The sequence below is a fragment of the Vicugna pacos genome, chromosome 13 (assembly GCF_048564905.1).
Source record: "Vicugna pacos chromosome 13, VicPac4, whole genome shotgun sequence".
Classification (NCBI taxonomy): domain Eukaryota; kingdom Metazoa; phylum Chordata; class Mammalia; order Artiodactyla; family Camelidae; genus Vicugna; species Vicugna pacos.
Window position 1 is genome coordinate 60776759 of NC_132999.1, and position 27257 is coordinate 60804015.

At 38.6% G+C, this 27257-nt stretch overlaps 1 protein-coding gene across 2 annotated transcripts in view; it reads right to left on the reverse strand.

Annotated features, from left to right (window-relative positions):
• The window catches only part of UBE4B (ubiquitination factor E4B), a 109395-nt gene that overhangs the window by 45289 nt on the left and 36849 nt on the right, over positions 1 to 27257 (reverse strand). Inside the window, exons 3-8 of one of the 2 annotated variants that reach the window (XM_072975422.1) lie at positions 18351 to 18486; positions 11790 to 11877; positions 10551 to 10695; positions 8621 to 8849; positions 7744 to 8154; positions 284 to 425 (exon numbers count right to left, since the gene is read on the reverse strand). In XM_072975422.1, the coding sequence (XP_072831523.1) occupies positions 284 to 425; positions 7744 to 8154; positions 8621 to 8849; positions 10551 to 10695; positions 11790 to 11877; positions 18351 to 18486 (1151 nt within the window). The remainder of the gene's footprint in view (positions 1 to 283; positions 426 to 7743; positions 8155 to 8620; positions 8850 to 10550; positions 10696 to 11789; positions 11878 to 18350; positions 18487 to 27257) is intronic. The other variant, XM_072975421.1, reaches the window with a different exon arrangement.

The window sequence follows — 27257 nt, forward strand, 5'->3', positions numbered from 1 at the left end:
AAATTATCAAGTCCATTGAGTCACTGGTGGCAATGGCAATTGGCTCTGTCACTTTTTCCTTCCTCTAGGATGTGAGTTCCATGAGAGCCAGGATCTTGGTCTGCTTTGTTCACTGATACACCCCAAGCTTCTGGTACAGTGTCTGCCTACAGCAGCCCAATAACCACTTTACTGATTGAATAAATGAATAAATGCTCCTTAGGGGGTTAAAAAACGATTTGTTATCAAATAAATAACCAGGTTTTCCTGTTGTTTTTTTTTTAATGAATCTATTTCATATTACCTTTGGTGCTTTTTTTTCCTCTATTCCAACTCGGTCAAAACACTCGATGAGGTAGTTCAGCATATCTGTCTCCTTGCACGTCTCAATGGTGAAATGGTCACTGTAGGAATCCCAAGTACTTGCCCCACCAGAGGCTCCCAAACTTTGGAGAAAAGAAAACAGATTATTTTTATCTCTTCTCAATAACTTATGTTTGGTAGAGTTTGCATTTCTGCAGCAGAAAGCCTGTTAGGGTCCCCGCACCCAGAACAAAGCACAGACACCCATGCAGCCACGGCCAGAACTGACTGCTTGTTTCACCTGCTCCAACTCCAACAACAGCAATTTCTAGTAAATATTTTATTGACCTAAGAAGGCAGTCTGACCAGAAACCCAACATCTCATCTTCTTGGGAACGGCACCTTACAAAACCAGGAGGACCAAGAACTGCTGCTGAGCGCCAGGCCCTTGAAGGGGTATCACACACATGTAAATCAAACTGGCCCGGCCAAACCAAACTCAGGCAGGCTTGGAGGTCAAAGCCAGCCTCTACTATTGCTAGAACCGAAGTCTTTAGGAGTCAAGTTATAAGGGACTAACATAGGAACCTTCCTTCTAACTTCTAGCACAGATCTCAAAGACCTTCATCTAGCATTTGGTAATAGGACCGGAGCTTAGGAAAACTGTCCAGTTAGAAGGTGACATAAAAATAGCTGTTATCAACAAAAATCTTCCAAAACGCTTAGCAAAAGGATAAAGTAGTATACTGAAAACAATACAAACAAAAACCTTGCACGAGGAGTATCCAAACTTGTGATCTATGCCCAGCCCTCCTGCTTGTTACCTGAACCCAGAACTTCATCTCATCTGCAGTGGGGGTTCAATGAAGTCATGTGGGGGTGCTTTGCAAAACAGAAGCAGGACACAACGTGAGGCACTGTTATTATTAGTAATAACTATTCTCTGAGACTAAAGCGAAACATTATCACAAGGGGTAGGTGCAAGGAAATTAAAGTTTAGATCACCCATCAATAGGTCATATATCAAAGTGGATGTAGAAACTCACAAAGTGATTGGATAAACATGAAAGATACAAAAAGAGGAATCATGGCATAGGAAGAGGCCAGGAATTTTGAAATGAAGAGGAATGCAAAAAACATAAACTTGGCAAAAAAAAAAAGTACATGTGAAAGATGGTAAAGGACAGGAGCAGTATCAGGAACTTGAGAACCCGCCCCTACTTCAGCCTGGGGCAGACAAAGGCTAGAAACTAAAAGAAGAACTGAGATACTAATGATACGTTAGGTGGATAGCTGCACAGATATACACATAACGAATTTTGGAATATACATGTAACTGACCTTAGAATTTTAGGAAAATCATCAACCTTGAAATCAAAGTATGGTATTAGAGTATTCCAATAAAAAAGCTGAAAATGATGCCACAGCTTTAAATCTAAGGCTCTCAGCCCAGAGTCTAGTAAACCTCTGAATTCTTCCATCTTACTACAAAGGTCTGATAGAAGGGAAAGGAAGAGACAAGACTGAGAAGCGGTGAAAAGCACAAGGCAGCCAATGCCCTCCTCACTGGGTAGATAACCCAGCCACCCACAGAGTGCCCTACCAGAGGCAAAGATGGGCAGGCAGGTGAGAAAACTCAAAAACCCAAAAACAACTAATTCTTGTGTCTTCAATCAGTTAAATTTTGGGGTACACATCACTAATCAATGGTAAAGATCGTGTATCTGTTCATTGACCTGACCACCAAAAGATGAGTATCGTAATAAAGTAAATGGAAAAAAAATAGAAGAACAAGACAGAAAAGCCACCATAAATATCAGAAGTGTGGTAAACCCCCAGAAGGAGAAAGGGGAAAAAGATACTGTCTTTCTCTGCAGGAATCTCGGATGCAAGCTATCTGCTCTCCCTCCTTCTTCCACCTGACCTTGGTGACTCAGTGACCACACTCATGGCACTTCCTGGGATGAACTTCGCTCAGACAGGCTTGTAACTACACACAGGTACCGTTAACTTTCCTTTGAGACGCTCTCGCAGGTGACAATGAAAATAGATCTTCCTCATGTTTCCAATGAAAAGTGTAAACTACGTATTTCCTTGGTAAGAAGCCGCATATTTCTCACATGTTTACCTTTCTGCAGTGAAAGTATCTCACATTGGATGTCAGGGGGTCCTTGCCAGTTACTAGGAGTCAGTCTGCTGCCATGCCCAAAGCCAGCATGTGGACATTGGTGGGACGTCAGCACGCTTAGATGGTGGCTGCTTATGCACTGAAACGGGGTTCCATTCTTAGCCATCACAACCTGGTTCATTTGAACTTGGATTTAAACACCTTAACTTCAACTGAAACACCTTCACAAACATTTCACGAAGACATGAAAAGTGGCAATGTGTGTAGAAGACTGCCAGGCAATGCAGTGAAAGACATTCAATGTATGAAGAGAATTTTCACAGCTAAAAGAGGTTGATGTGTGTTGGTGATCATCTGTCAGGCAGCAAACAACACTTCAGGTGACTTTCAAGAGAAGAGAAAGAACTAAAACAAAAGTTTAACCAAATAGAGAACGTAGAGTAAACCCCAGTACTCACCAATGTATTTCAGAACTGTAAGATCAGTCCTAACAGTGGAGTGGATCATGATCACAAGTGTGAAAAGTGGCCAGTCTCATCAATGCTATGAATAACTGTCAGTGGCAAAAACGGGTTTACAAGGATCTTTAGATTAGAACTCAAAGGGCAGAACTCAAATATCAAATGTGATACTGAAGGAGAAAGGGGTGTATAGTTTCTATGCATTAAATCTATGCTATCAATAGACATTTTTAAATGTTTTAAAATAGTATTTCATTTTTTTCCTAAAAAAAGTTGTTATAAAATTCATGATGCTTTTACAACTGTGACATATGGAATATGACATTGGAAATATGTCATATTTAAGTCCCAAGAGTATCTAAAAAAATTATACCTCTCTCTGGGAGAACATGTGAATCATTTCCTGATAACTACATCAACAGTCCAATTTAATAATGTAATTACTTCATATAAGGGAAATACAGCTGAATCCTTCTGAAAACACAATGAAAATATTCCTGGGGGTTTACAGATGTGTCAGATCTGTGCAAACTGAGTCCCATTTTAAATGTACCAAGAAAATTCATTTCTTTTCTTTCTTTTTTTTTTTGGCGGGGGGAGGAGGTAATTAAGTTCATTTATTTATTTTTTAGAGGAGGTACTGGGGATCGAACCCAGGACCTTGTGCGTGCTCACCATGTGCTCTACCATTTGAGCTATACCCTCCCCCGAAAATTTGTTTCTTAAAAGGATTCTGTTGCAGTTTCTTGTCTTCTTTGTTGAGAATAATCACCCTCCTATTTTCTTATTTTTTTTAGATGCAAACTTTGGAACAGTGTGTTTTCTCAATGCAAGGCAAAGTTAGAGCTGTGCAAGGTTAAGCAGTGCAAATTCCCTGAACAAATGTCCATAGCGTGCCTTCTGTTCCAGGCACTGCTGAAGGTCCTTGGGGCAGCACACTGAATCGAACAGATCAATTGAGACCTCGCTCATATGGCAATTACGTGATAGAGGAGAGAAGATTAAAAACAATTAATATAGAAGTGCTGTGACGAAAAAGAGGAGCAGAATATGGGTGACAGAGAGGGGCAAGAAGTGTGGGGGTCACTGGGGGGTGTTTAATACAACAGGGGCAGGGAACATCCTCTCATAAGGTGGTATTTATACATAGACCAGAGGGCATCAGGGAGCCACACAGCCTACCAGGGGCCAGCTGTCCAAAGAGAGGAAACAAGTGCCTAGGGCAGGAGGGAAGATGCTGAGTGAGTCCAAGAACAGGATCCAGTGTATGAGCAAGAGGATGTAGGCCAGTGGAGGGAGGTAAAGTTATAGGTGGAGCGCGCGTGTGTGTGTGTGTGTGTGTGTGTGTGTACGTGAGATGCAGGTTATAGACCATCAGACGTAGGGTAAGAGGCTTTGGGTTTTACTCTGTGTAGGAAGGGACATCACTGGAGGGTTTTGGGGACAGACATGGTGGAAAGAGTTCTTTTCCACTACTGCCATGTTTTATCTCCAAGGAGTGATGACCAGCAGAAATAAGAGAGTAAATGTAAATTTTTTCACTCCTTGCTGATTTTCTTTTTCTTTATTCACACAGGCTCATAGCTTTCAAGATCTGATCTCCATCACTGAAATATCTAAGTAGGAGAAAAACAAAAACAAAACCCTGAATAAACAAAAGAAAAATTTCCTTCTAGTCATCAACTTCCTAGGAAACAAATGGAAAGTTTCCTCAGAATAATTCCTTGGTTCCCTTTATTACAAGGTAATTCTCACTTTACTCATTTTCATTCCTGCAGGAAGTAGTTCCTTATAATTCATATAGCTTTTTTCATAGAGGACTACAAAACATGATAGAAGGAATGCTTTTACCTTTCTTAAATTCATCCTTATCATCACCACTATAAATAAGTAACATATGAATGTAAGTCCCAACTACCTCCCAAAAGATGCACAACCCAACAACTCCACTGGGCGGGCAGAAAGGGAGACAAGCCCTCGATTGCTTCTTTTATGGCACTGATCTCACCAGGCAAGAAATGAGTGTTAAAATTGCTTACTTCAAAGTAAATAAAATTCTGAGAAGATCGATTAGACGAGGGGAAAGAAAACAATTATTTGCTGATAGCTCAAATTAACAAGGATGTTTTGCTCCCCCATCCTGGTTCCGACCCTGTGTGCTTTTGCAAGCTCCTCTCTCTCTCTGTGAACAGTTCCATTTGAATATTCCCTGTCCTTCTACATTCTCTTTGCTGTCTATTCCAAATCTGTAATCTGCCAAAATCTGGACAGATCGGATTTCACTTTAACAGCCAGCACAGGACCTGCCAACTGACTGGAATGGGATTTTGTGATTAAGGAGAAAAATGCTGGCACTTCCTTGCCAAGGAACAGAGTAGATGCAGAAACTCTGGGCAGCGAAGTAACTAGCTAAGGAATGAGAACAACACAAGTCCTATTGGGCAAAAATGGAGAAGCCGGAGGCAGCACGTCCGGTGGGAGGTCCATGAGTCCTGGGCTTGGGCTCCGCCACGTACTAGTTATGCGACTAACCTCCCTGTACCCCTGTCACCTTGCAGTAACCAGGAGCACTGCTGTGGGGAGTAAAGGGTAATGTGTGCTGAGGGCTGACAGTACCTGGAGCGTGATGCTCAGTCAGCATTTGCATTATTAGGACACAATCAGTAAGTTTTATCTCTCCCTGTAGGTACAGAATCTAGATCTGAGACATGGTTGGGATGTTAGAAGTCTAGACAGGAGTTAGTAAAAGTCTCACACAATCTGCTATCTTTGTTAGAGAAAGTCAGAACTAAATAGGCCAGGGAGAAGGAGCATTTCTTCCACAGACAATTTCAGTAAAACAGATAATAAAGTGCTTTTATCATGTATAAAAACTGATTCCTAACAAGGATACTGGCTGTATTACTATAATCGTGGAATAGGATTTTATCTACATGAAAAAGACACTTCCACCTTTGGGAAATTTACTTAAGAAATAGTGATCCAACATTCAACCTACTACAAATATCAACCTGCCTGAATCAATATTCAACGTTGCACCAACATTCCTCTCTCTACATATATACTCACTAATGACTCTTCTGAACACTGTCAAGTTTAATGAAGTGTACCTAACTCCTACTGCTGTCTCTGTTTATAGCTGGAGTTATTTCTGAATAGTGCTGGGCACAAATACCAACTCAGTCCAGAGGAACCTTCAATTTAAGAGCAAAATCGTAAGACAATGAGTCAGAGGGTTAGAAAGAAGGTGCTGTTGTATTTTCTTGCTCAAAGTCACCTAGAAAACCAAAGCTGTCTTTTTTACTCAGTTTCTAGCAGTGAACGTTCAGCCACATTAGGAACTATGTTTTCACCTCTGCTATCAATCCCCAGGCTGTCTAAACAAATAGGGTCCAGCTTCACTGGGGCCAAGGAGGCAATCAGCAAAATTTAGGATTAGAAGCGAAAGCAGAATGACAGTTACACTGGACAATATGACCCCACGTGCTCTTCAGTGGACTGCCCAGACTGAGCTGGAGAGGGACACACACTCACAAAAGCCCCAGCCCCTTTGCCATTCCCAAATAGCAGCAATCCATGCAACTGTACGTGAGAAAACCTGCCTCTCACATCTGGCAGCTCCCGAGAACACTCTGGCGATAGATAAACGAAGGGTCTCTCATTTTAAGTCTTAGATCAGGTGAGCTGAATGATGATTGATCTGCTGTGCAATCTGTTGTTCATGTTTCTGACAAACAATTATACACAGGTGTTCCTCCAAACTTACTGGGCAACAATGATGAAAGTATTTCTAGGTGCCACTTCACCCCATGAGAAGGTCCTAATGCTTTAGGACATGCAAGTTTCTAACACCTGGACTCTCCAGGCCACCTCACTTGACCCTACCCCTGTTTGGATTAAGGACACACCTCCAATTCAGGCTTATAAAAGTTAGTTCCTAAGCACCTATGCACATGCAGGGGTAAGACTCCATTCCTCTGATACCTGGACCCAAACTGGACACAAGAAAACTCATCACCACCACCACCACCTTCATCATCACCACCACCATCATCATCATCATCTTCTTCTTCATCTTCATCACTACTGTCCCCAGAGAGTGCGAGGAAGAGGAAGGAGAAAGGACTGTCGTACAAACTACCTCAATAAAAGCAAAAAAGGTCATCAGGGAACAGAGGAAAAACAAGAAGAAGAAAGCTTTTACAACTGCTGGCCTTTTAATTAAATCTTATGCTAAAAGTTGTCTGTACTGACATGCAGAAAAATAATTCACCTAAATTATATAGCATAGGAACTTTTGAGGGGAGGGAGGCACTGGAATTAATTAGTGGAATTCTAATTAATTCTAATTTCTAAGGGGCTGAAAATAAAGTGTCAAGGCATAACCACTGGCTCAGCCCCAGCGACCAGAGGTGAGGGATTGGCTCCCATGACCCCTTGGTCTGACTATATCTCAACTATGATTGGCAACAGTACAAAAAGTAGGCAAGTGGTCCTGTGAGCGCCAGCTCGCAAATACAAACTGTTCGCAGTCTCTGAAATTCATTTGTAATGAGAAACGACACATGAACCAGATTTTAAAAACTAAGTTACTTCTTTTTATTTCGCACAGGAAGGAGGAAGAGTGAGAGGAAAGAAGGGAAGAAAGGAATTAACTTGGAGCAACCCGCACTTTGTGCTGTTATCCAAGCCTGGCAGAAGCACGGACCCGGGGCACGAGCCTACCAAGCTAGTTAGACACGCGCGTTAATAACCCCAAACAGAAAAACACAGGTAACTGAGGTCAGTGTCACACAACGGTTCTTCCAAACCATGTTAATCTCCTTTCCCTGCACTTCAAACACGCACCCAGCTCTCCTGCTGCATAAATACCTAGGAGAAATCCTTAGGGAGGAGGGACGTCTGCTCACGGCACTGGGCGAGGCGGGCAGGAAAGGTGGCCCCGAGCTGGTGGGTCTGTGTCTGGAAGAGCTGGCAGGTACTGCTTGAGGGCTACTAGCGGGGACAGGGAGGCTTGGTGTGCTAGACAGGACGGAGCTGCCCGAGGATCGCGGGCTAGGAGAAGACGAAGCCCCCCAGGGGTGGGTGACAGTGTAGGGGCGGTACCGCGGAGACGAGGGCTGGCTCCCCGCGGCCGTCCTGGAGGCCGCACCATGCGGGCTCAGGGCCACGGAAGGCGCAGCCGCCTGGCTGGCGGCCCGGGAAGGGGAGGCAAAAGACGGACTCATCAGTGGCCCCGAGCTCCAGAAACTCGTCCTGGGAGCTGGACTAGTTTCATACAGGCTAAATTAGTTGAGAGAGAGGAAAGAAGAGAAAATTGAAGAAAACCTTGAGAGAGAGAACTAAAATGGAAAATACCAAGCTTTTAAAGAAGAGTGTAATTGCACTTCATATCTCTAAGCATTCGAGTCTATAAATCTTTTAGATACTCATCTAAATAATTATAATCTAATTGCTGCACCGACCTACAGGCTATACTTAAAATCTGAGAAAGCCTTCTCTCCCAAGAATAATGTACTATATATACAGCCTTTTGTTTCTAAAATTTAATTTACCAATAGCCTAACCATGGAAAGCCAGAGACCAAACTGGAAAAGACGGTACCTCCTGCGATGAGTAAGTCTGTCCCCCCAGACATGATACGTGCCATAACCTGCATGACACAGGCCCACGAGTGAACACTGCCTTCTCTTCCATACTTCATGGCTATTTCACTTCCAATTAGACGTGCAGAAAGAATCACACTGACCTAGACAAAGAGCTGGCACCGAAGGAACCCAAACTGCAGAACATGGGGCTTGTTCCTGGATTGGAGCCAGTATTTAGCATGAGATTTCTGTCTGGTGACCGAGCTGCCGCTGCAATTGGCTGGGATGTGGCTGTCAGACTGGCAAATGGGTTTTCATCTCTAGTCTGAGTGGACATCATTAGGACTTCCATTAAAATCTGGCCAATTAAGTCCTTAAAATCGGAGAACACTGTTGGAAAGGCAGAATAAAGAAGAGGTTACACATGGTTCTTCATACACATGGTCCCTGAATGAGCCAAAGTGAATCCAAGAAGCTCAATGTGGTACCTTGGACTGGATTCTGGAACAAGAAAAGGACAATAAATAGTAGAAAACCTGTTTCACCAGAAAACCTGGTGAAATCCAAACAAGGTCTAAAGTTTAGTTAATAGTCACATCTTGGTTCTGACAAATATACTATGGTTACATAAGATGCTAACATCAGGACAAACCAAGTGAAGTGTATTTAAGAACTCCCTGCATTATCTCTAGAACTTTTCTGTAAATCTAAAGTTATTGCAGAATAGTTAAAAAAAAAAAAAGTTGGAGCCCAGTTGATGAGAGTCGCTGCTGATACATATTAACTGTAAAAAGAAGCTACTTCCAACTACGAGGTTAGTTTATCAGGCTAGAAGTGCAACTGGGTTTTGTCTTCATCTGTGTACACTTTACATACAGTGAAAGTATTAAGTACAAACTTCAAAGTATTTTATGAAGGGTCTAATATTTAGTCACCATCTGGCTTTTTGGAACAGATTCTGTTTTCTAGCTTCCTTCTTATTCTTGGCAGCTCCCAGTTGCTTTACTATAGGTCTTTAGATATATTTTAAACATTAATAATAAAATGTCTAATCCCTGTAAATCTTACCTGATTAGTTATTAAAAATTGCCACTTAAATGTTTACAAGACAGACTTGAGAATCTTAAGATTTCCAATGAGAGTAATAACAAGTGGCAGGGGTTTTAAACTCATTTTTGCTAAGCTCATCTCTGTAACCAGAGGTAACAATAAGATCCCAGGAAAATCAGAAGTAAACTATCCATCCGCCAGGAACACAGGTTCTTTTTTTTTTTTTTTTTTTTTGCCACGGAAGACAGGCAGCAGAGAAAAAGAAATGCAGTCACTTTCATGTTCATGCACTCATTTAACATCTATCTACTAAGGGATTATTAAGTACAGGCACTGGGAATACCTCAGTGAGCAAAACAGACAGAAATCCGGGCCATCGGGGAGGCTGTATTTCAGTGATACGCCAAAGAACACTCCAGAGCACCTCCCCGACCTCGTCTGTATTCCAAATGACTGCTCTAGAGAAAAGTGACAGTGCCCTGTAAGGCTGGTGACTTGCTAAGAGTTTTATTACTTTGTTGTAAGTGTGGTTTAGTGTAGCCTCTTAAAACAGAATCCTGTAACCACAGCAAATATCAATGTGTTCTATCTTGCTAAGCAATTTAATCAAGGAGATTTACCCCATTGTCTACACATGACCCGACAGGCACTTAAAGCAGGCAGGGGTCAGACAGAGCGCCTCTCCCAGCATCCCTGGAGGCTGCTCAGCACACTCCTATCCAGAGGGTAAGAGGCACTAATGCTCTCTCTGAGCACCTGCTTATCACAAAGGAAGAAACTTCAACCTTGAGACAATGGAGACCACTAATTTATTTATACAGCTTTCTTTTAGAGAAATCATAAAAGTGGAAAAACAGAAAAGTCATTTATCAATAATGTCAGTGGAAAGTGGCCAAACAGCAGTGTCCTCATCAAGAAGGATCCCTGTAATCAAAAACCCCAAAGCAAGACAGAATGCATGTGGATAGAAGAGAAAGACAAAAGACTTTACATTCTGGTTTTTTATTAAGGACCCTTAAGACAACGGAGCTTGATTCCTACCTTCTTTTGGGTTCTGCTTAAATTGTGCAGAAAGAGAAGAAAGAAAGATGACATCTCTGTCCCGGTCCTTCCAGGAGACACGAAAGATCTTACAGACCAGCTGTAAGGCCTGTTCTTCAGACACTTCAGAACCTGATGAAGGCTCCTTGTAAGGAATAAGATTTGGAGGTTAATTTCAAGTAGTAGGAGGTAGGAATTAAACTTTAATAGAAATACCTAATCCTGATTTAATTCATTTATTAATGAGTCTATTTTAGAAACACATAGAACTATTCACCCATTGATTTAGGGAAACATAAACTTGTTACTATGACTTCAGAGTTACAACACGTAGGTCTCATGAGCCTACAACACAGCCTACCGGGGGTTGACTATAGAACAGCAAGATCGTTAACAGGAATTGCCAAGGAAGACAGATGGTGAAGGACGAACACTAACCCCATTTATTTATTTCTCTGAATGCTGAAGGACTAGGTTAACATTCTAGGCACACAACCATTTTTCTCCAGAAAGTTTCCCAGAATTTAACATTTCTCACTACTTTCCATCACAGATAAAATATCATATATGAAGGAATTTTGTAAACATTAAAAAAAAACCAAACTATACAAAAGAAAGCATTGCACCACTAGGAGGCTACAGTCCAACTTCTAATAACCATCCAAATATGGTGCTGAACATTAATAACTGATTGAACATAAAGTGATACAATTACCTAAACCAGTTGTACACCATGACACACATACAAAAACCCCCCAAAAGACCTTTTCCTAAATATAGGGAATTAAAAGCTCAGATGATAAGAAAATATAAAAACCCCATGTTTTTAAGAAGCTTCTACCTGCTACTAAGCTTCACATTTTCTTGCTTCAATTCCCAGTCATTTTCCTCAGAACACTACCAAAGATATGATGGCTTACTTGCTTAAGTAATTAAAGACCAACAGAAAAAAAATCAAATTAGCTTTAAATTAACTGCTATAATTTACTGATGAAAAACATGGACCTGGAATAGAGATAACGGAAGGATTTTATCAGATAAAAGGGCTGAGTTATACTTCCATTAATAAGAGCAATCCAGGCTATTTTTCCTTAAAAGAAAAAAAAAATCACCTACTAGTGTCTGCTGGTTTGGGGTGGCCTTCCCTAATAGACTTTACAGATACAAGACCCAAAGCAGTGTTTACTACTTATATTACCTGGACTAAACACAGAAGCAAGGGCTTCATCTCTTACCAACCTTATCGCTGAGGCTCCTTTTTTCTCTTCGATCATTTTCATCAACCTCCATGTTTTCAATTCCTGAATCCACATCCACCTGGGACATGCTTTAAGTAGAAAAGACAAATCAGTCTCTCACCTTCTATAAATCCACCCAATGTCATAGCTGCTGGTTGAGGAAAAGTTTTAAAATGTCGATCAAAATCAGTCAGGAAAGCAAAACAATAAAGGGTCATCTTATTCCTCATCAATTTTTAAGAGCTCTTCATATATTAGGATATAAACATTCTGTCTGTCATACTTGTTGAAAATATTTTTCCCAGGTCATCATTTTCTTAGGCTCACTTTCAAAAACAAAAATTAGAGCAGTTTTTCTATATATACTGTTTTTAAATGATATACAATCAGCCAGAGCCTGATTACAAAATTTGGTTAAGTACAAATATTCTTTTTCCACACATTAAATAATTGTTTCAGCACCATTTATTGAAAAGACCATCCGACCATTCTTTTCACACTAATGTGAAATCACCTAGGTCACACGTCGTAGGTCTCTTTCTGGATACTCATTTCTGTTCCATTAGACCATCTGTCCATCCCTGAGACAACTCCACTCTACCGTACTTCCTAAAACCTCCTAAGTTTTGGTATTGCTAGCTCAATGCCTCTACCCTGTTCTTCTACTTCAAGAGACTCTTGGCCATTCTTGGCCCTCTACTCTTCCACACATACTTAAGAATCAGCCTGACAGGTTCCTTAAAAATCCTGTTGGGATTTTGACTAGAATTTCACTAACTCTAGAGATCAGATTGGGGAGGAATGACATCATTATGTTATTGGTCTATCCATCGACAAGGTATCTCTCTCCAAGTATTTAAAGTTCTTCTATAAAACTTTATAATTTTCTCCATAAGTCTTTCACTTCTTTTGCTAAATTTATCCCTTGGTACCAGATATTTTTCAATAAAATTAAGAATGGTACCTTCTTAAAAATTAAGTTTTCTAATTTTTTGTTGCTAGTACACAGCAGTGTACCTGATTTTAGATATAGACCTCTTATAAGCAACTTGTGTCTTTATACCTTGGGTTTACTGGGTAGATAACTATTTCATCTTCAAATAATAACTGATTTGTTTCTTCCACTCCAGTCCTAACTTGTTTTACTGCACATGTTGAATAGAAGCAGAAACAGCAGTCATCCTTGTTCTTATTTCGAATTTTAAAAAGAATGTTTCTAATTCTCACCAGTAAGTATGAGAGTTGCTACAGTTTTTTGGTAGATGTCTTTTATATTAGTCAGAATAAGAGGCTATGCTGTGGTAACACATACACTCTGCAATCTTAGAGGCTTAACACTATAAGGGTTTATTTCTTGCTTACGCAAAGTCTGGTGAGAGTGAAGCATCCTTACTCCATCCTTAATCTATGCCATCTGCAATACACAGCCTCCAAGGTCACTGGAGCAAGAGAAGAGAGGGATGGAGGAGGAACATCGGCTCAACTGCCTTCACCTAAAAGTGACACATGTCACTTCCACTCCCAAGTCTACTGGACAGAACTAGTTACTTGGTCCCCATCTAATTGCAAAGGAGACTGGAAATGCAGGGGAGCATACAGAATGTTTGGTGAACTCTGTCTCTGCCTTAATATCAATTTAAGTTTTGGTCTCCTGTTTCCTGTTTGCTAAGATTTTTATCATGAATCAACATTGAATTTTATCAAACCTTTGCAACCACCAGGATTATATGGCCTTTCTCTTTCATATAAAATGAATAATATAATTATTATTCAAATATTTATAGATTTTCTAATGTTGAAGTGCCCTTGCATTCCTGGGATAAACTTACGTTAGTCATGTTATGCTATATTCCTTTTTAAATGAGACTTTTCATTGAAATATGTATACGGTATTGTGCATAGAGGATGTATGTTTGGCTGAATAGTTTCACAAAGTAAACGTGCTGATGCAATCAACCAGCACCCAGATCAAGAAATAGAACATTACCAGCTCCTGGAATCCCCCTTATGACCCTTCCAATCACTACTGCCCTACCCACAGTAACCACATTCCTGGCATCTAGCCCCACAGATATTTTGTCTGTTTTTTATGTGCTACAGTATTTGATTTGTCAATACCTTAAGGTTTTTGCAAATATGTTCATGAATATGATTACCATGTAATTAGTTTTCCTCTTTTACATTATTCTTATCTGGTTCTGTATATTAAGGTTTTACTAGCCTCATAAACTGAGTTGGTAAGTTTAAAAATTATCTGGAAAAATGTGTGTAAAGTTGGAATGGTAAAATTACCTACAAAATCATACAAGCAAGGTGCTTTCTTTGGAAAATTTTAAATACCAATTCAATTTAACTCACACTTTTTTGATTATTCAGGTTCTCCCTTTCTTCTTGAGTCAATTTTGGGAGAAATACATTTTTCTAGAAATCTGATTTTCATCCAGATTTTCAACTCCACATGCATCTTGCATATTCACATTTTTCAAGAACTCTCTTTTTCAATAACAATTATTACTGTGAGTGCCCATTCTATGCAGGCATTGTTCCAGGTGTCTGAGATAATAGCAAACAAAAGAGACAAAAAAAAATCTCTGTGTAACAGAGCATCTATTCTAGTTAGAAAGAGGAAGATGATAAATAATAAACATAATAAATAAAGATATAGTATATCAGTAAATGCTACAGAAAAGTTAAAGAAAAAAGAGCAGGGAAAAGGCATGTGAGAGGGTAGGGCTTTTCCTTTTAAATGTGGTGAGCCTCACTGAAATGCTATTTAAGCAAATACGAAGGAGGTTAGCCATGCACATATCCAGGGGCAAAGTATTCTAAGAGGTTTTATTCCCAATACTTATATTCTCTTTTTCCTTTTTTCATTAAAAAACAAATTTTTTTTATGCAGGGAGGTAATTAGGTTTATTTATTTATTTAATATTTAGAGGAGGTCCTAGGGATTGAACCCAGGACCTCCTGCGTGCTAAGCATGTACTCTATCACTTGAGCTATCCCTTCCTCTTCTTTTTTCCATTTTTAATTATGTATGGCTTTATATTCTAAAGATCATTTTACCTGCAACACACAAATGATGATATATAATATCTGTTATTGTTCAGTTCTAGATACTTTCAAACTTCCATTATGATTTTTTCTTTGACCCGTATTTAGAAGCATGATCTGTTATTAAAATTTCCAAACTTATAATGGGTTTTTAAGTTTGTTTCCCTATATTATCTAACCTAATGACAGAAAACGTGATTTGTATGATTCTGATTCCTGAAACTTTTCTCAATAGCTATTAGAAAAGAATGTGTATTCTCAGTGGTGAGGGTATAGCTCAGTGGTAGAGTGCGTGCTTAGCATGCACCAGGTCCTGGGCTCAATCCCCAGTACCTCCATGAAGGAAGGAAGGAAGAAAGAAAGAAAAAAATCTCTCACTTCAAAAAAACAAAAAAAGAAAGAAAAAAAGAATGTGTATTCTCTAACTATAGAGTGCAAAGCTCTGTATCTTTATATCTTTCAATTAGATCAAGCTTGTTAGCTGTGTTTAATTTGTCCATATGCCTGATATTTATTCTCTTTGTTCTACTGATGGCTGAAAGAGACTTGTTAAGTCTCCCATTATGATTATGTATATGTCAATTTCCTCTACTATCAATATTTGCTTTATTACATGTTGCTTTTATATTACTTAGTGGACATACTTTGGAAACTTATATATCCTACTGGTAAACTAAACATTTATCATTACGCAGTGCTTGTTTCTAGTAACATTTTGTGACAAAGTCTAATTTCTTAATATATTTACCCCGATTTTCTTTTATTTAGTATTTTCCTGGCATATTTTTTCCCTTCCTTTTCCTTTCAGTCTTTCTCTAATGTTTCAGGTATGCCTTCTGTAAACAAGAATAAAGCTGGGTTCTATTTTGTTTTTAATCCAATCTATGCCTTTTCACTGTGAACTACTATCATTACTAACATATTTCCATTTCTTTGACCATCTTATTTTGTGCTATTTGTCTCTTTTTTTAAATTTTGTGTTTCTTTCTTCCCTTTCTTTGAATTGTTCCATATTTTCCCTTTACTAGTTTGAAAAATATACTCTTTCTATTCTTTTAGTGGTTACCCTTGATATCTTATCAAGCATTCTTAACTCAAAATCTAAAAGTTGGTCAGTATCTTTACCCCTCTCCCAAGTATACAAGAACCTTAGAGCTTAGCTTGCTCTAATCACTTCCCTTCTGGCTTATCTGCTGTTGCTATTTGGTCTGTTAGGTCTATCTGATTTTTTCACTTCTCTGCCCCAATATTATTTTATACATTGTTATTGCTGTTATATACTATCAGTGTTTGTTCAGATTTATACATATTTATTATCTTCTTGACTCATTTTTCCTTCTTGCATCTCAGACATTAGTCCTGAGATCATTTTCCTTCTTCTCAAACTGCATCTGTTAGACGTTGGGAGTTTTCTGGTAGCAGGTAATTTTTTGTTTGTTTTTTAAATCTATAGGTATCTTTATTTCACCCCTGCTCTTAAAAGATAGTTTCACAATGGCACATAATTCCCAGTTGGCAGTTATTTTCTCTCAGCATCTTCCACCATCCTCTGGCTTCCATCATTCAGGTATCCAAAGTTGCTTTAAACATCTTTGTCTTTGGTGTTCTGCAATTTTAGTATGAAATGTCTAGATGAGGGAAGGGTAGAGCTCAGTGGTAGATTGCATGCTTAGCATATGGATGAGGTCCCAGGTTTGATGCCCAGTAACTCCAATCAATCAATCAATACATACATACATACAAATAAATAAATAAAGTACAAATAAATAAATAAAAATAAACATAATTGCCTCCTTCTTCACCTCCTCAAATTAAAAAAAAATTTTTTAACGTCTAGATATGAATCTCTTTGTTTAATCTGCTTGCCAGTTGTTGGGCTTCCTGAATGAGGATTCGTATCATTTATTAACTCTAGAAAAATTCTCAGCCATTTCTCTTTCTGATAATGGCTTCCAAACCAGCAGAGAAAAAAACCATTGACTAACGAGAGGGGTGGGGCGTCTCCTGGTCTGTCTATTCTCTCCCTTTGGTATTTCCAGATATATATTGGGTCTGTGTCCTCTCTATTTCTAAATATCCATATTTCTCACTCTTTTTCTCTTTGTGGTGCACTTTGGGTAAATTCTTCAGCTCTTTCTTTCATTTGTTCATTTCTCTTTAGCTATTTTAAACCTATTGTTTATTATATCTTTTCATTTGTAGAAACTCTATTTGGTTCTTTTTCAAATCAGTTTGGTTGTTTTTACAGTTGTTTGCCCCTTAATCATGTTTTCAATGCTCTTTTAATTGATTAAAATATATAAATTCTACAACCTATATTTGATAATTCCCAAACCCAAAAGTCTCTAGGTGAGTAATTCTGTTGTTGCTGATTCTGCTGATTTTTACTCATGGTGGCTTTTTTCTAGGGTTTTGATTTTTGACCATGAGCTCATATTTCTTGGAAATTTTTCTAGGGAAATTCTTTGAAGACGTGGATTACATGTTTGTTTCTCACAGATGGCTAAAGGCACTAAAGGGTCCATTGTACATGACAGTTCTCAGTCTGTGGTTTTTCAGACTACAACATCAGTGTAACTTTAGATGCTAAACCCATGTGAAAGTTACCCACTGGCCATGAAATTGCAGAGCTGACTTGATTTTTTAAAAAATTTGTCCATTCAGGGCACAGGTAATAAGAACACAATTGTTTCTGTTGGTTTTTTTTTTTTTAATGGAGCTATGGGGGATTGAACCCAGGAACTTGTGCATGCCAAGCACACACGCTACCACTGAGCTATACGCCCCGCCCCCCAGGAATACAATTGTTTTTACTCTATGACGTTGAGTTTTTTCTACGTGATCTTTCTTCTGAGAGTGTAGTCCTTTCTGAATTCTTGCCTAACATGGGATGATCTCTGACCTGGCTCCTCACTCCAACCCACCCAAGTGCATAACACCTCACACACAAAGAAAATGGTATCTATCTGGCCCACTGATGTAAATAGAGGGGCTGCCTGAGGCAGAAGAGGTGGGTCCTGGGGGGTCTGGTTTGCCCAAAGGAGTAAAGGAATCAATCCCCTCAGTCACTCCGTCATCCACTCGTGGCACATCTGCCACCCAAGAAGGCTTGGTTCTAGGATACTCTGATCCTGATGTGGAACTCCCAAAATATTTGGCTGACTTGCCTGTACCCTTCCAAACATTTTTAATTTCACCAATTAGTAAACCTTTGAAGAAATTTTTAGGGGCTGACATATGCTTGCCAACTTTGTATTTACAAAACAAGGACATTTCTTAAAAAAACATTTTTTAACACCTATACTATTATCTCATAAAAGACATTCCAACACCAAAAACATAAAAGGTATAAAGGACATTCCAGAATAATGCAAAGACTTTTACATTTAATAAATTTAGCTCTAATTTTCTAAGGATGGGCATGGATCTCTGGGCTGACGTTCTAGATCTTCCAGATCTTTCTCTTTCCAGAAATAAAACAGCTTATTGGAAAACTGACTTACTTTACCTTTTCTCACAAGAGACACCATCGATATCCATGCTCTGGGAGCGCGAGAGAGACTGAGATTGTGTTTCAAGGCTATTGGAGGGCGAGCTGCTGAGAGAACTGACTCCTTCACTGCTCTGGCTTCGATGGGCTACTCCTGACCGGAAGAGACAAAAAAGATTAAGTCTCATGTGAAGTAGCATTAAAGCTATTTGTAACGGCAACCGTAAACATACACAGTCAGCATTCAGACCATCATGACAGTTGGCAATTGAGGAATTTCTACCAGAAGATTACAAGAAAGGCCAAAGTGACATTAAAATCATAGGAACATGCATAAGAAATCATAATTTATCAATATACATCATATGAGGTCAGTCACAGGGCTGTATCTGATACCTAAAACTAATTCATCATCACCTTCTCTTTAAATAAGTCAAACTATGGTCCCTAAGTACAAATTAGCTTCCACGATAGCCCAGAAAAATCCTCGAGATGCCAAAAACAAAATACATTAACGAATGGATACAGCGATATAAAGATGGAGAGATGTGTGATAAAAGAAATAGAGTAAGACGCTAATGGTAGAATCTAGGTGATGGCTATATAGCTGTTCACTGCAAAATTCTTTCCACTTTGCTCTATGCTTAAAATGTTCATAATAAAATGTTGAAAATATACAAATAGATGCATCTAAACCAAGTCCTTAAATAAAGATCAATCCATTTATTGACTGAACATCTTATTTCTGACAGTTTGGGGAATATTTTAAAACCAACATCATCCTTGCCCTGACAGAGCTTACAGTGCGGTGAACACAGCCACACGCACAGGGACAGAGTGTTTCTCTCGGTGTCTTCAAAACCACATTTTTCATAGAATTTTAAAAATTCCTTTAACTCTATGAATATCTTCCTACAAAAAAAAAAGTTTATGCAGGCATTTTCAAGTACTTAAAATAACATACACCTATGTTGCTGAAAGGCAAATGACTTGCACGTTTTAAAAAACAAAAAACAACTTGAGTTATCACTTGCAGCTGAAATAACTACCAAGCGGATAAAACATTAACCCTCCCAGCGTTCCAAGAAAGTCAGCTTGATACCCTTTCATGTTTCTCTTCATTGAAGAATATTACAAAACACTTACCCATTCCTGACAGCAGGTTTTAACATGTACCTGTTTATTAAAACTTCTGCAGGACTCATGAAGAAAAAGAGAAACTAAATTTTCACTATTCAAAGGTAGATTTAAGTAAAATACAAAAAGCAGCTGATGCAGTGATAATTCTGAAATAAACGCACAGAAGATAGTGAAGGAATAAATAAATGCTACCGTAATATGGATTATAACCAAAGTAAAAAGTACATATACATGAGTTCATACCGATGTCACAAAGGATTAAGTAAATAACCAGACACATGTCCTTTATAGAAGAATTCAAAATATTTGCAGATCCTTGTCCCTCTAGGAGGTAAGGCTGAACTCCCACTGCTGGAGTGAGCTAGACTCAGGAACTTGATTTCAAAGAACTGAGTCTGGAAAAGGAAAAATCCTGACTTTACAGTGGAGAGACCTGGTGAACACCACCGGAACCAGGTGGTGAAGATGAACATCACTAGGGGTGCCGTGTGTTGAGTATGCATCCCAGAAACGATGTGAGAAGTGCAGTCTTCCTCCTAAGCCCCAAGCCGAGGTCTAATCACAAGGAAAACACCAGATAAAGCCAAATTAAGGGACACACTACAAAGCACTCTCCAGAACTTAAGATACTGAAAAACAAAGAAATCCTGTCACAGACCAAATGAGACTAAGGAGACTCACGTGTAGTTTAGTTGATAATAATATATCACGGATAATTTTAGTTTTGATAAATGTATCAGGTAGTAACATTAGGGGAAAAGAGGTGAAGGGTATAAGGGAATTCTCTATACTAGTCTGTGCAACTTTTATAAAAAATCTAAAAAGTAATTTTATAATAATAATTTTTGGAATAACCAATAAAAACGTTTATTTTACAAGTTTAGGACTGGAACCCTGATGTCATGATTTCTAGTTATGTGACCTTGATATTTACTTGAACATTTCACTTGTAAACTGATAATGCTGGTATCTGTACAGTCGACATCATAATCCTATTATGAAGAGCCAATGAAATAACAAATGTGAAAGTGTTTATAAACTATACAGACATACTCACATGCATCAGGAAAGAATGGAATGAGAAATAAGAGTAAACCCCCAAATTTTTGGTGGAGTCTTTAGGGTTTTCTATATATAATGTCAGGTTATTTGCAAATAGTGAGTTTTACCTTTTCCTTTTCATTTGAGATGTGTTTTATTTCTTTTTCTTGCCTAACTGCTCTGGCTAAGACTTCCAAAACTATGTTGAATAACAATGGCAACAGTCAGCCTCCTTGACTTGTTCCTGATCTGAGAGGAAGTTTTCTGCTTTTTACCACTGAATGTGATGCTAGCTGTGGACTTACATTATACGGCCTTTGTTATGTTGAGCTACATTCCCTCTATACCCGCTCTGATGAGAGTTTTTATAAGCGGATGTTGAATTTTGTCAACTGCTTTTTCTGCATCTACTAGGGTGCTCATACGACTTGTACCCTTCATTCTGTTAATGTGGTGTATCACGTTGATTGATCTGTGGATGCTGGACCATCCTTGCCTCCCTGGATTATGATCCAATTGATTATGGTGTACGATCTTTTTAATGTACTGTTGATTTGGCCTGCTAATATTTTATTGAGGATTTGTTGCTCTTATATTCATCAGAGGCATTGGCCTGTAATTTTCTTTTCTTCTGGTGTCCTTGTCCGGTTTTGGTATGAGGGTAATGCTGGCCTCATAAAATGGTATGGAAGTGTTCCCTCCTCTTCTGTTTTTGGAAGAGTTTGAGAAGGGTTGGTATCCTCTTTGAGTACTGGCAGAATTCACCAGTGAAGCTGTCTGGTCCTGGACTTTTGTTTGTTGGGAGGTTTCTGATTACTGATTCAATCACCTTACTGGTAATTGGTCTACTCATAAATTCTATTTCTTCATGATTCAGTCATGGAAGGTTTATGTTAAAATCTTAGTTTTTCTTAAACACACTCTCTTAGAGTCTAGTTGAGAGACTGGAGAGAGATGGTGAGAAAAATGGCTATCATATTCACAAATCAAAAGCAGAACTACTTCCTGGATGCCTACTATGAAGTCAACAGATAAGAAGGAAATAAAAGATAACTTCATTTAGAGTGTTCAATCTAGTTAGGAAAATAAGATAAATGCACTCAAAACTAAGAATGGTTTGTGTGCCACAATCTCTAAGGGTTATACTTACTGGGTTAAGTATAATGATGACTGGAATAGGAACAGAGATGCTCTGAAAATCAGGATATGAAGTTAAATACAGCATGACCCTAGGAATAATGCTATATAATAGACCCTATTATAATAAAAACATATATAAAAATCTCTCACTTTGATGGCCAAAATACATACAAAATATACCCACCTTGGGTGGCCAAAAGGCCCATCCAGTGAGATTAAATAACCAAGATGGCAAAAAATGCACCTTTTACAACTCAGAATACTGAAATGTACAAGCTAAAAACCACAATCAGGAGCCTTCCAAGTCCAGAAGCCTTTTAGGGGTCCCACTGCAGCCCTCTGGCCTTGGGGCTTCTGTCTGAGCCTCTGCCTCTAACCAGCTTCTTAATCACTCTCAAACCTTTTCCCACTCCCTCTCCCAAGCTGCAAACCAAATGGAAATAGGGCATCTTTCTAAAGAAGGGGGGAAGAAAAGGATCTTAACACAGGATTAACAATCAACAATAGAACAAAAGGTTATAATTGTACTGTCATTTCTGATAGCATTCTCAGCCAAAGATAATTTACCATAAAAGAATGATTTTGATTTTGTTGAAATTCCTACAAACGTACTATTATATGACAATGATGTTCATTATCAAGAGTGGAGAAGGAGGGGGAAAGTACAGCTCAGTGGTAGAGTGCCTGCTTAGCATGCATGAGGTCCTGGGTTCAATCCCCAGTATCTCCATTAAATAAATACATAAATAAACCTAATTACCTTCCCCCTCGAAAGAAAGGAAGGAAGGAAGGAAGGGAAAAGAAAGGAAAAACAAACAAACAAAAAAGAGTGGAGAAGGAAACTGAGGGGAAATTGAAGATGGCTGCTATAGCTCAGGCCTTGCAAAATCATCACCAAGCTCGTTTTTGCCCCAGGACCTTCACATCCATTGTTCCTTCTGTCTGGAAAGATTGCCCCAAAGATAACCCACTTGGTTTGCTCCCTAGCTTCATTCAGGCCTCTGCTAAAATGTCGCCTTCTTAATGACAACTACAGTTGACTAACTTAAGATAACCATGAGTTCCTCCCTGCAGGCAGTAATACTCCACCTCAGTTCTCTATTTTTCTCCTTAACAATTATCACCACCTGATAGATTTAAAGTTATTTAAAAATAATTCTCTCTCAATTAAGAAAACAATCTCATTCACAATCATATTAAAAAGAGTAAAATATCTGGGAATAAATCTCATTAACGAGGTAAAAGACCTACACTCAGAAAACTGTAAGACACTGATGAAGGAAACTGAAGATGACACAAACAGATGGAAAGGTATTCTCTGCTCATAGACTGGAAGAATTAGTATTGTTAAAATGACCATAGTACCCAAGGCAATCTACAGATTCAATGCAATCCCTATCAAAATACCAATGACATTTTTCACAGAACTAGAATAACTCCAAAATTTTATGGAAATGCAAAAGGCCCTGAATAGCCAAAACCATCTTAAGGAAGAAGAACAAAACAGGAGGTATCACACTCCCTGATTTCAAACTATACTACAAAGCTACAGTGACACACACAGTACAGTGCTGGCACAAATACAAGACACGCAGGTCAATGGAACAGAACAGAGAGCTCAGAAATGAACCCCTTCTTACATGGACAACAAAGGAGGCAAGAATATACACTGGGGAAAAGACAGTCTCTTCAATAAATGGTGGTGGTTAAACTGGACAGCTCCATGCAAAGGAATCAGAAGGGATTCTTTCTCACACCATATTAAAAAATTAACTCAAAATGGATTAAAGGTTTAAACATAAGACCTGCAACCATAAAATTTCTAGAGAAACACTGGTAGTATGCTCTTTGACATCTGCCATAGCAGTATTTTTGAGGATATGTCTCCTCAGGCAAGGGAAAGAAAAGCAAAAAATATACAAATGGGACTACAAACCAAAAAACTTCTGCACAATGAAGGAAACTATCAATAAAATGAAAAGGCTGCCTATGAATGGGAGAAGATATTTGCAAATGATTTATCCAAAGGGGTTGATATCCAAAACACACAAAGAATTCATACAATTTGACATCAAAAAAACAAACAACCCGATTTAAGAAATGGACAGAGAATCTGAATAGACATTTTTTCAAAAAAGATATACAGACGGTTAACAGGCACATAAAAGATGCTCAACATCAGTAATCATCAGGGAACTGCAAGTCAAAACCATAATCAGATATCACGTCACATTTATCAGAATGGCTATTATCAAAAAGACAACAAATAACAAGTAGTGGCAAGGATATAGAGAAAAGAGAACCCTTGTGCTCTGCTGGTGGGAATGTAAATTGGTGTAGCCACTGTGGAAAACAGCAGGGAAGTTCCTCAAAAAATTAAAAATAGAACAACCATTGTGATCCATCAATTCCACTTCTGGGTATTTATCCAAAGAAGGAAAACACTAATTCAAAAAGATACATGCACCCCAATGTTCACTGAAGCATAATTTACAATAGCCAAGAAATGAAAGCAATCTAAGTGCCCATCAGTGGACAAAGAGATGACGAAGAGGTGGTATACATCCACAGTGGAATATTACTCAGCCATAAAAAGAATGAAATCCTGCCACCTGCAAGACCATGGATGGGCCTAGAGGGTATTATGCAAAGTGAAGTAAGTCAGACAGAGAAAGAGAAATGCTGTACGATTTCACCTATATGTGGAATCTAAAAAGCAAAACAGAGTGATAGATACAGAGAAAAAACTGATTGTTATAGGAGAGGGAGTGGGGAGGAAGAGAGAGATAGGTGAGGGAGATTAAGAGGTACAAACTTTCAGTTATGAAATAAATGAGCCACAGGTATGAAATGTACAGTGTGAGGAATGTAGTTAATAATTATGTCATATCTTTGTCTGGTGACAGATGACATGACTTACCATGGTGATCATTTTGAAGTGCATAGAAATATCAAATCACCTGGCTCTATAGTCACTCCAATGAGTGGCAGAGCCAAGATGTAACCCAGTATCCCAAGACCAAAACGTAAAGTCTTGACCACAATGCAGGCTGCACCTTTTAAGTAGATACATTAAAAAATTCAAACATTTAGATATTATGCAACCCCCACATTAATAATTTATTCTAGGAAGTGCCATAATTGGATTTGTTTATAAAATGTCATGTTAATCTTTTAATAAGATTTCTTTTTTAAATGCTTAAGCAATGCATGTTTATTATAGGAGAGTCAGAAAATATGGATAAGCAAAAAACCAACCACCCCAAATTTCATACACCCAGAGACAGCCAAAATTAAGCACCTGGTGTACATTCTTCCAAATCTATGGATATGATTGTGATCTTTTGAAAAAAATTTGTTTATACCAAAAAAAAAAGAAAAGAAAAGAAAAGAAATATCAAATCACGATGTTATATACCAAGAACTAACAAACTGCTGTAGGTCAATTAATAAAAACAAACAAACAAACAAACAAAAAATTCACAGGAAAAAAAAGATCAGATTTGTGGCTACCAGAGGTGGAGGGCTGGGGGAGGGGAAATTAGATGACGGTAGTAAAAAGGTACAAACTTCCAGGTATAAGATAACTAAGTACTAAGGATGTAATGCACAACATGATACAGATAATTAACGCTGCTATACATAAGCAATGAGAGTTGTTAAGACAATAAATCTTAAGAGTTCTCATCACAAGGAAAAACACTGGTTTTCAATTTCTTTTATGTTGTATCTACATGAGATGATAGATGTTCACTAAACTTACTGTGATAATCATTTCATAATGTGTGTAAGTCAAATCATTATGCTGTACAGCTTAAATTTACAGTGCTGTTTATCTATCACATCTCAATAAAACTGGAAAAAACCTATTTTCTCTCACTAGACTATAAGCAATGTGGCCTAAAACAGAATCTAACAAACACATGGGAAGATTTAAATAAATATACATTAAATGAAGGCTGCACGAATTTATAGTGTGCAGGAGATCCCTGGTAACAAATATAAACTAAAATGTGAAACAGATAATAAAACACACCAAGCAAATTTGGAGGGATGAGAGTAACAACTGTAATGGGATATGGAAGGATGCTCCCTACTTTCAAAAGTAATAATCCTGGGTGGTTTTGTTTTTTTTTTAAGGCAGAATTTTCAATCAGATAAATACCTGTGAAAATTCTCCAAAAAAAAAAAAAAATCACAGCCATGAGCCTGAGGCAGTGACTGTCGCGGCCTGTCGCATCAGGTCCAGAGTTCTGGAATGGAGGACTCTTCACAAGTCCATCTCCCTCCACTAGACAGCGAGCCCTTCGAAGCCCCCGAACTAAGACTTGCCCATCTTTGCCTCTCTGGCTCCCAGTACAGTGCCTGGCAAAGAGAAGGCATTAAACACGTGTTCAAATGCACGAATGGAAGCAGGACAAAGGCCATTTGTAAAAATAATGTTAAAAAAGATTTTAGGTTAAATTATTATCAAGTATATTAAAGACTAGCAGTCAGACAGGAAATGGATTCGGTGTTTCTAGCCCAGATCCCAGAACTAGCCCAGAGGCCATCCGTCATTTGACTTCTTACTTGTTCCAAACAGGCCCTGTGGTTCATTTCTGCTCCCAGATCAGAGGTTCTTTACCACAGATGGAGACAGAACTCAGGGGGTCAAAATTATAGTAGCTATTTGACTAGTTGCTAGATCTTTCATTTAAAGCATTTAATAAAGGAGCACATAAACACTCTATCACAATCTTTAAAAATATTTTGATAACTGTATTTCAATATAACTGGTTTGCTTTGTCATCCTTTATGTTTTATTATATGCATTTAAAAATACTTTTTGAGAAGCTAGTGAAAGCCTTCCCCAGTTTGCCAGAGGGGAATGGAATGACAACACTTAAAGAACCCAGGTCTAGAGGGCAGAAAAGGCAACTTGTTCCACTAGACCTAATAATTCTGTCAGGAAGAAACTGGCTGAGAAAGGATTCATCGGAGGTCTCTTGAGCAAGAATGACCACATCTTCAGAGAGGTCATGACAGCCAGGAAGGGTAAGGCTTTCTGGATCTATTTAAGATGTCCGGTGGGTAGACATCAAAGAGAACAGAAGGGAGACAAATACAATTCCAAACAAGGCTGTAAAATAAAAATCATCCCAGAGGCTGAAGGGTCTCTGAAGACTGGCCAATCATAAAACAATCTAAAGATGTGGGAAGGAACTGAGAAAGCCTTTGTCATCCCAGGAATTTAATAAGTACAGACTTTTAAAAGAAAATACAAGAACACTCTCTCCCCTGCTGGACTATGAGCTCTTTCAGGAAAGAAACTTAGTTTCACTCACCTTTACACGTCCACAACCCAGCACTGTGTCTGACCTGCAGTAAGCCCTAAGTAAACGCTGGCTGAACGGAAACGTAAAAGCAACGTAATCAATGATGCCTGTTAAAAAATGGACATCAAGTGTAAGAAGAACATTTCCCATATTTAAAAAGTTTTAAGACAGGCAAAAGCAATGTCATATTAACAATATAGTGAAAAAAAATTAAGAAATGTCTGATAAAGGTAAATGTAAAATTCAGAAGAGCAGGGATCTGCTGGTGAGGGGTGTGAAGAGTCAG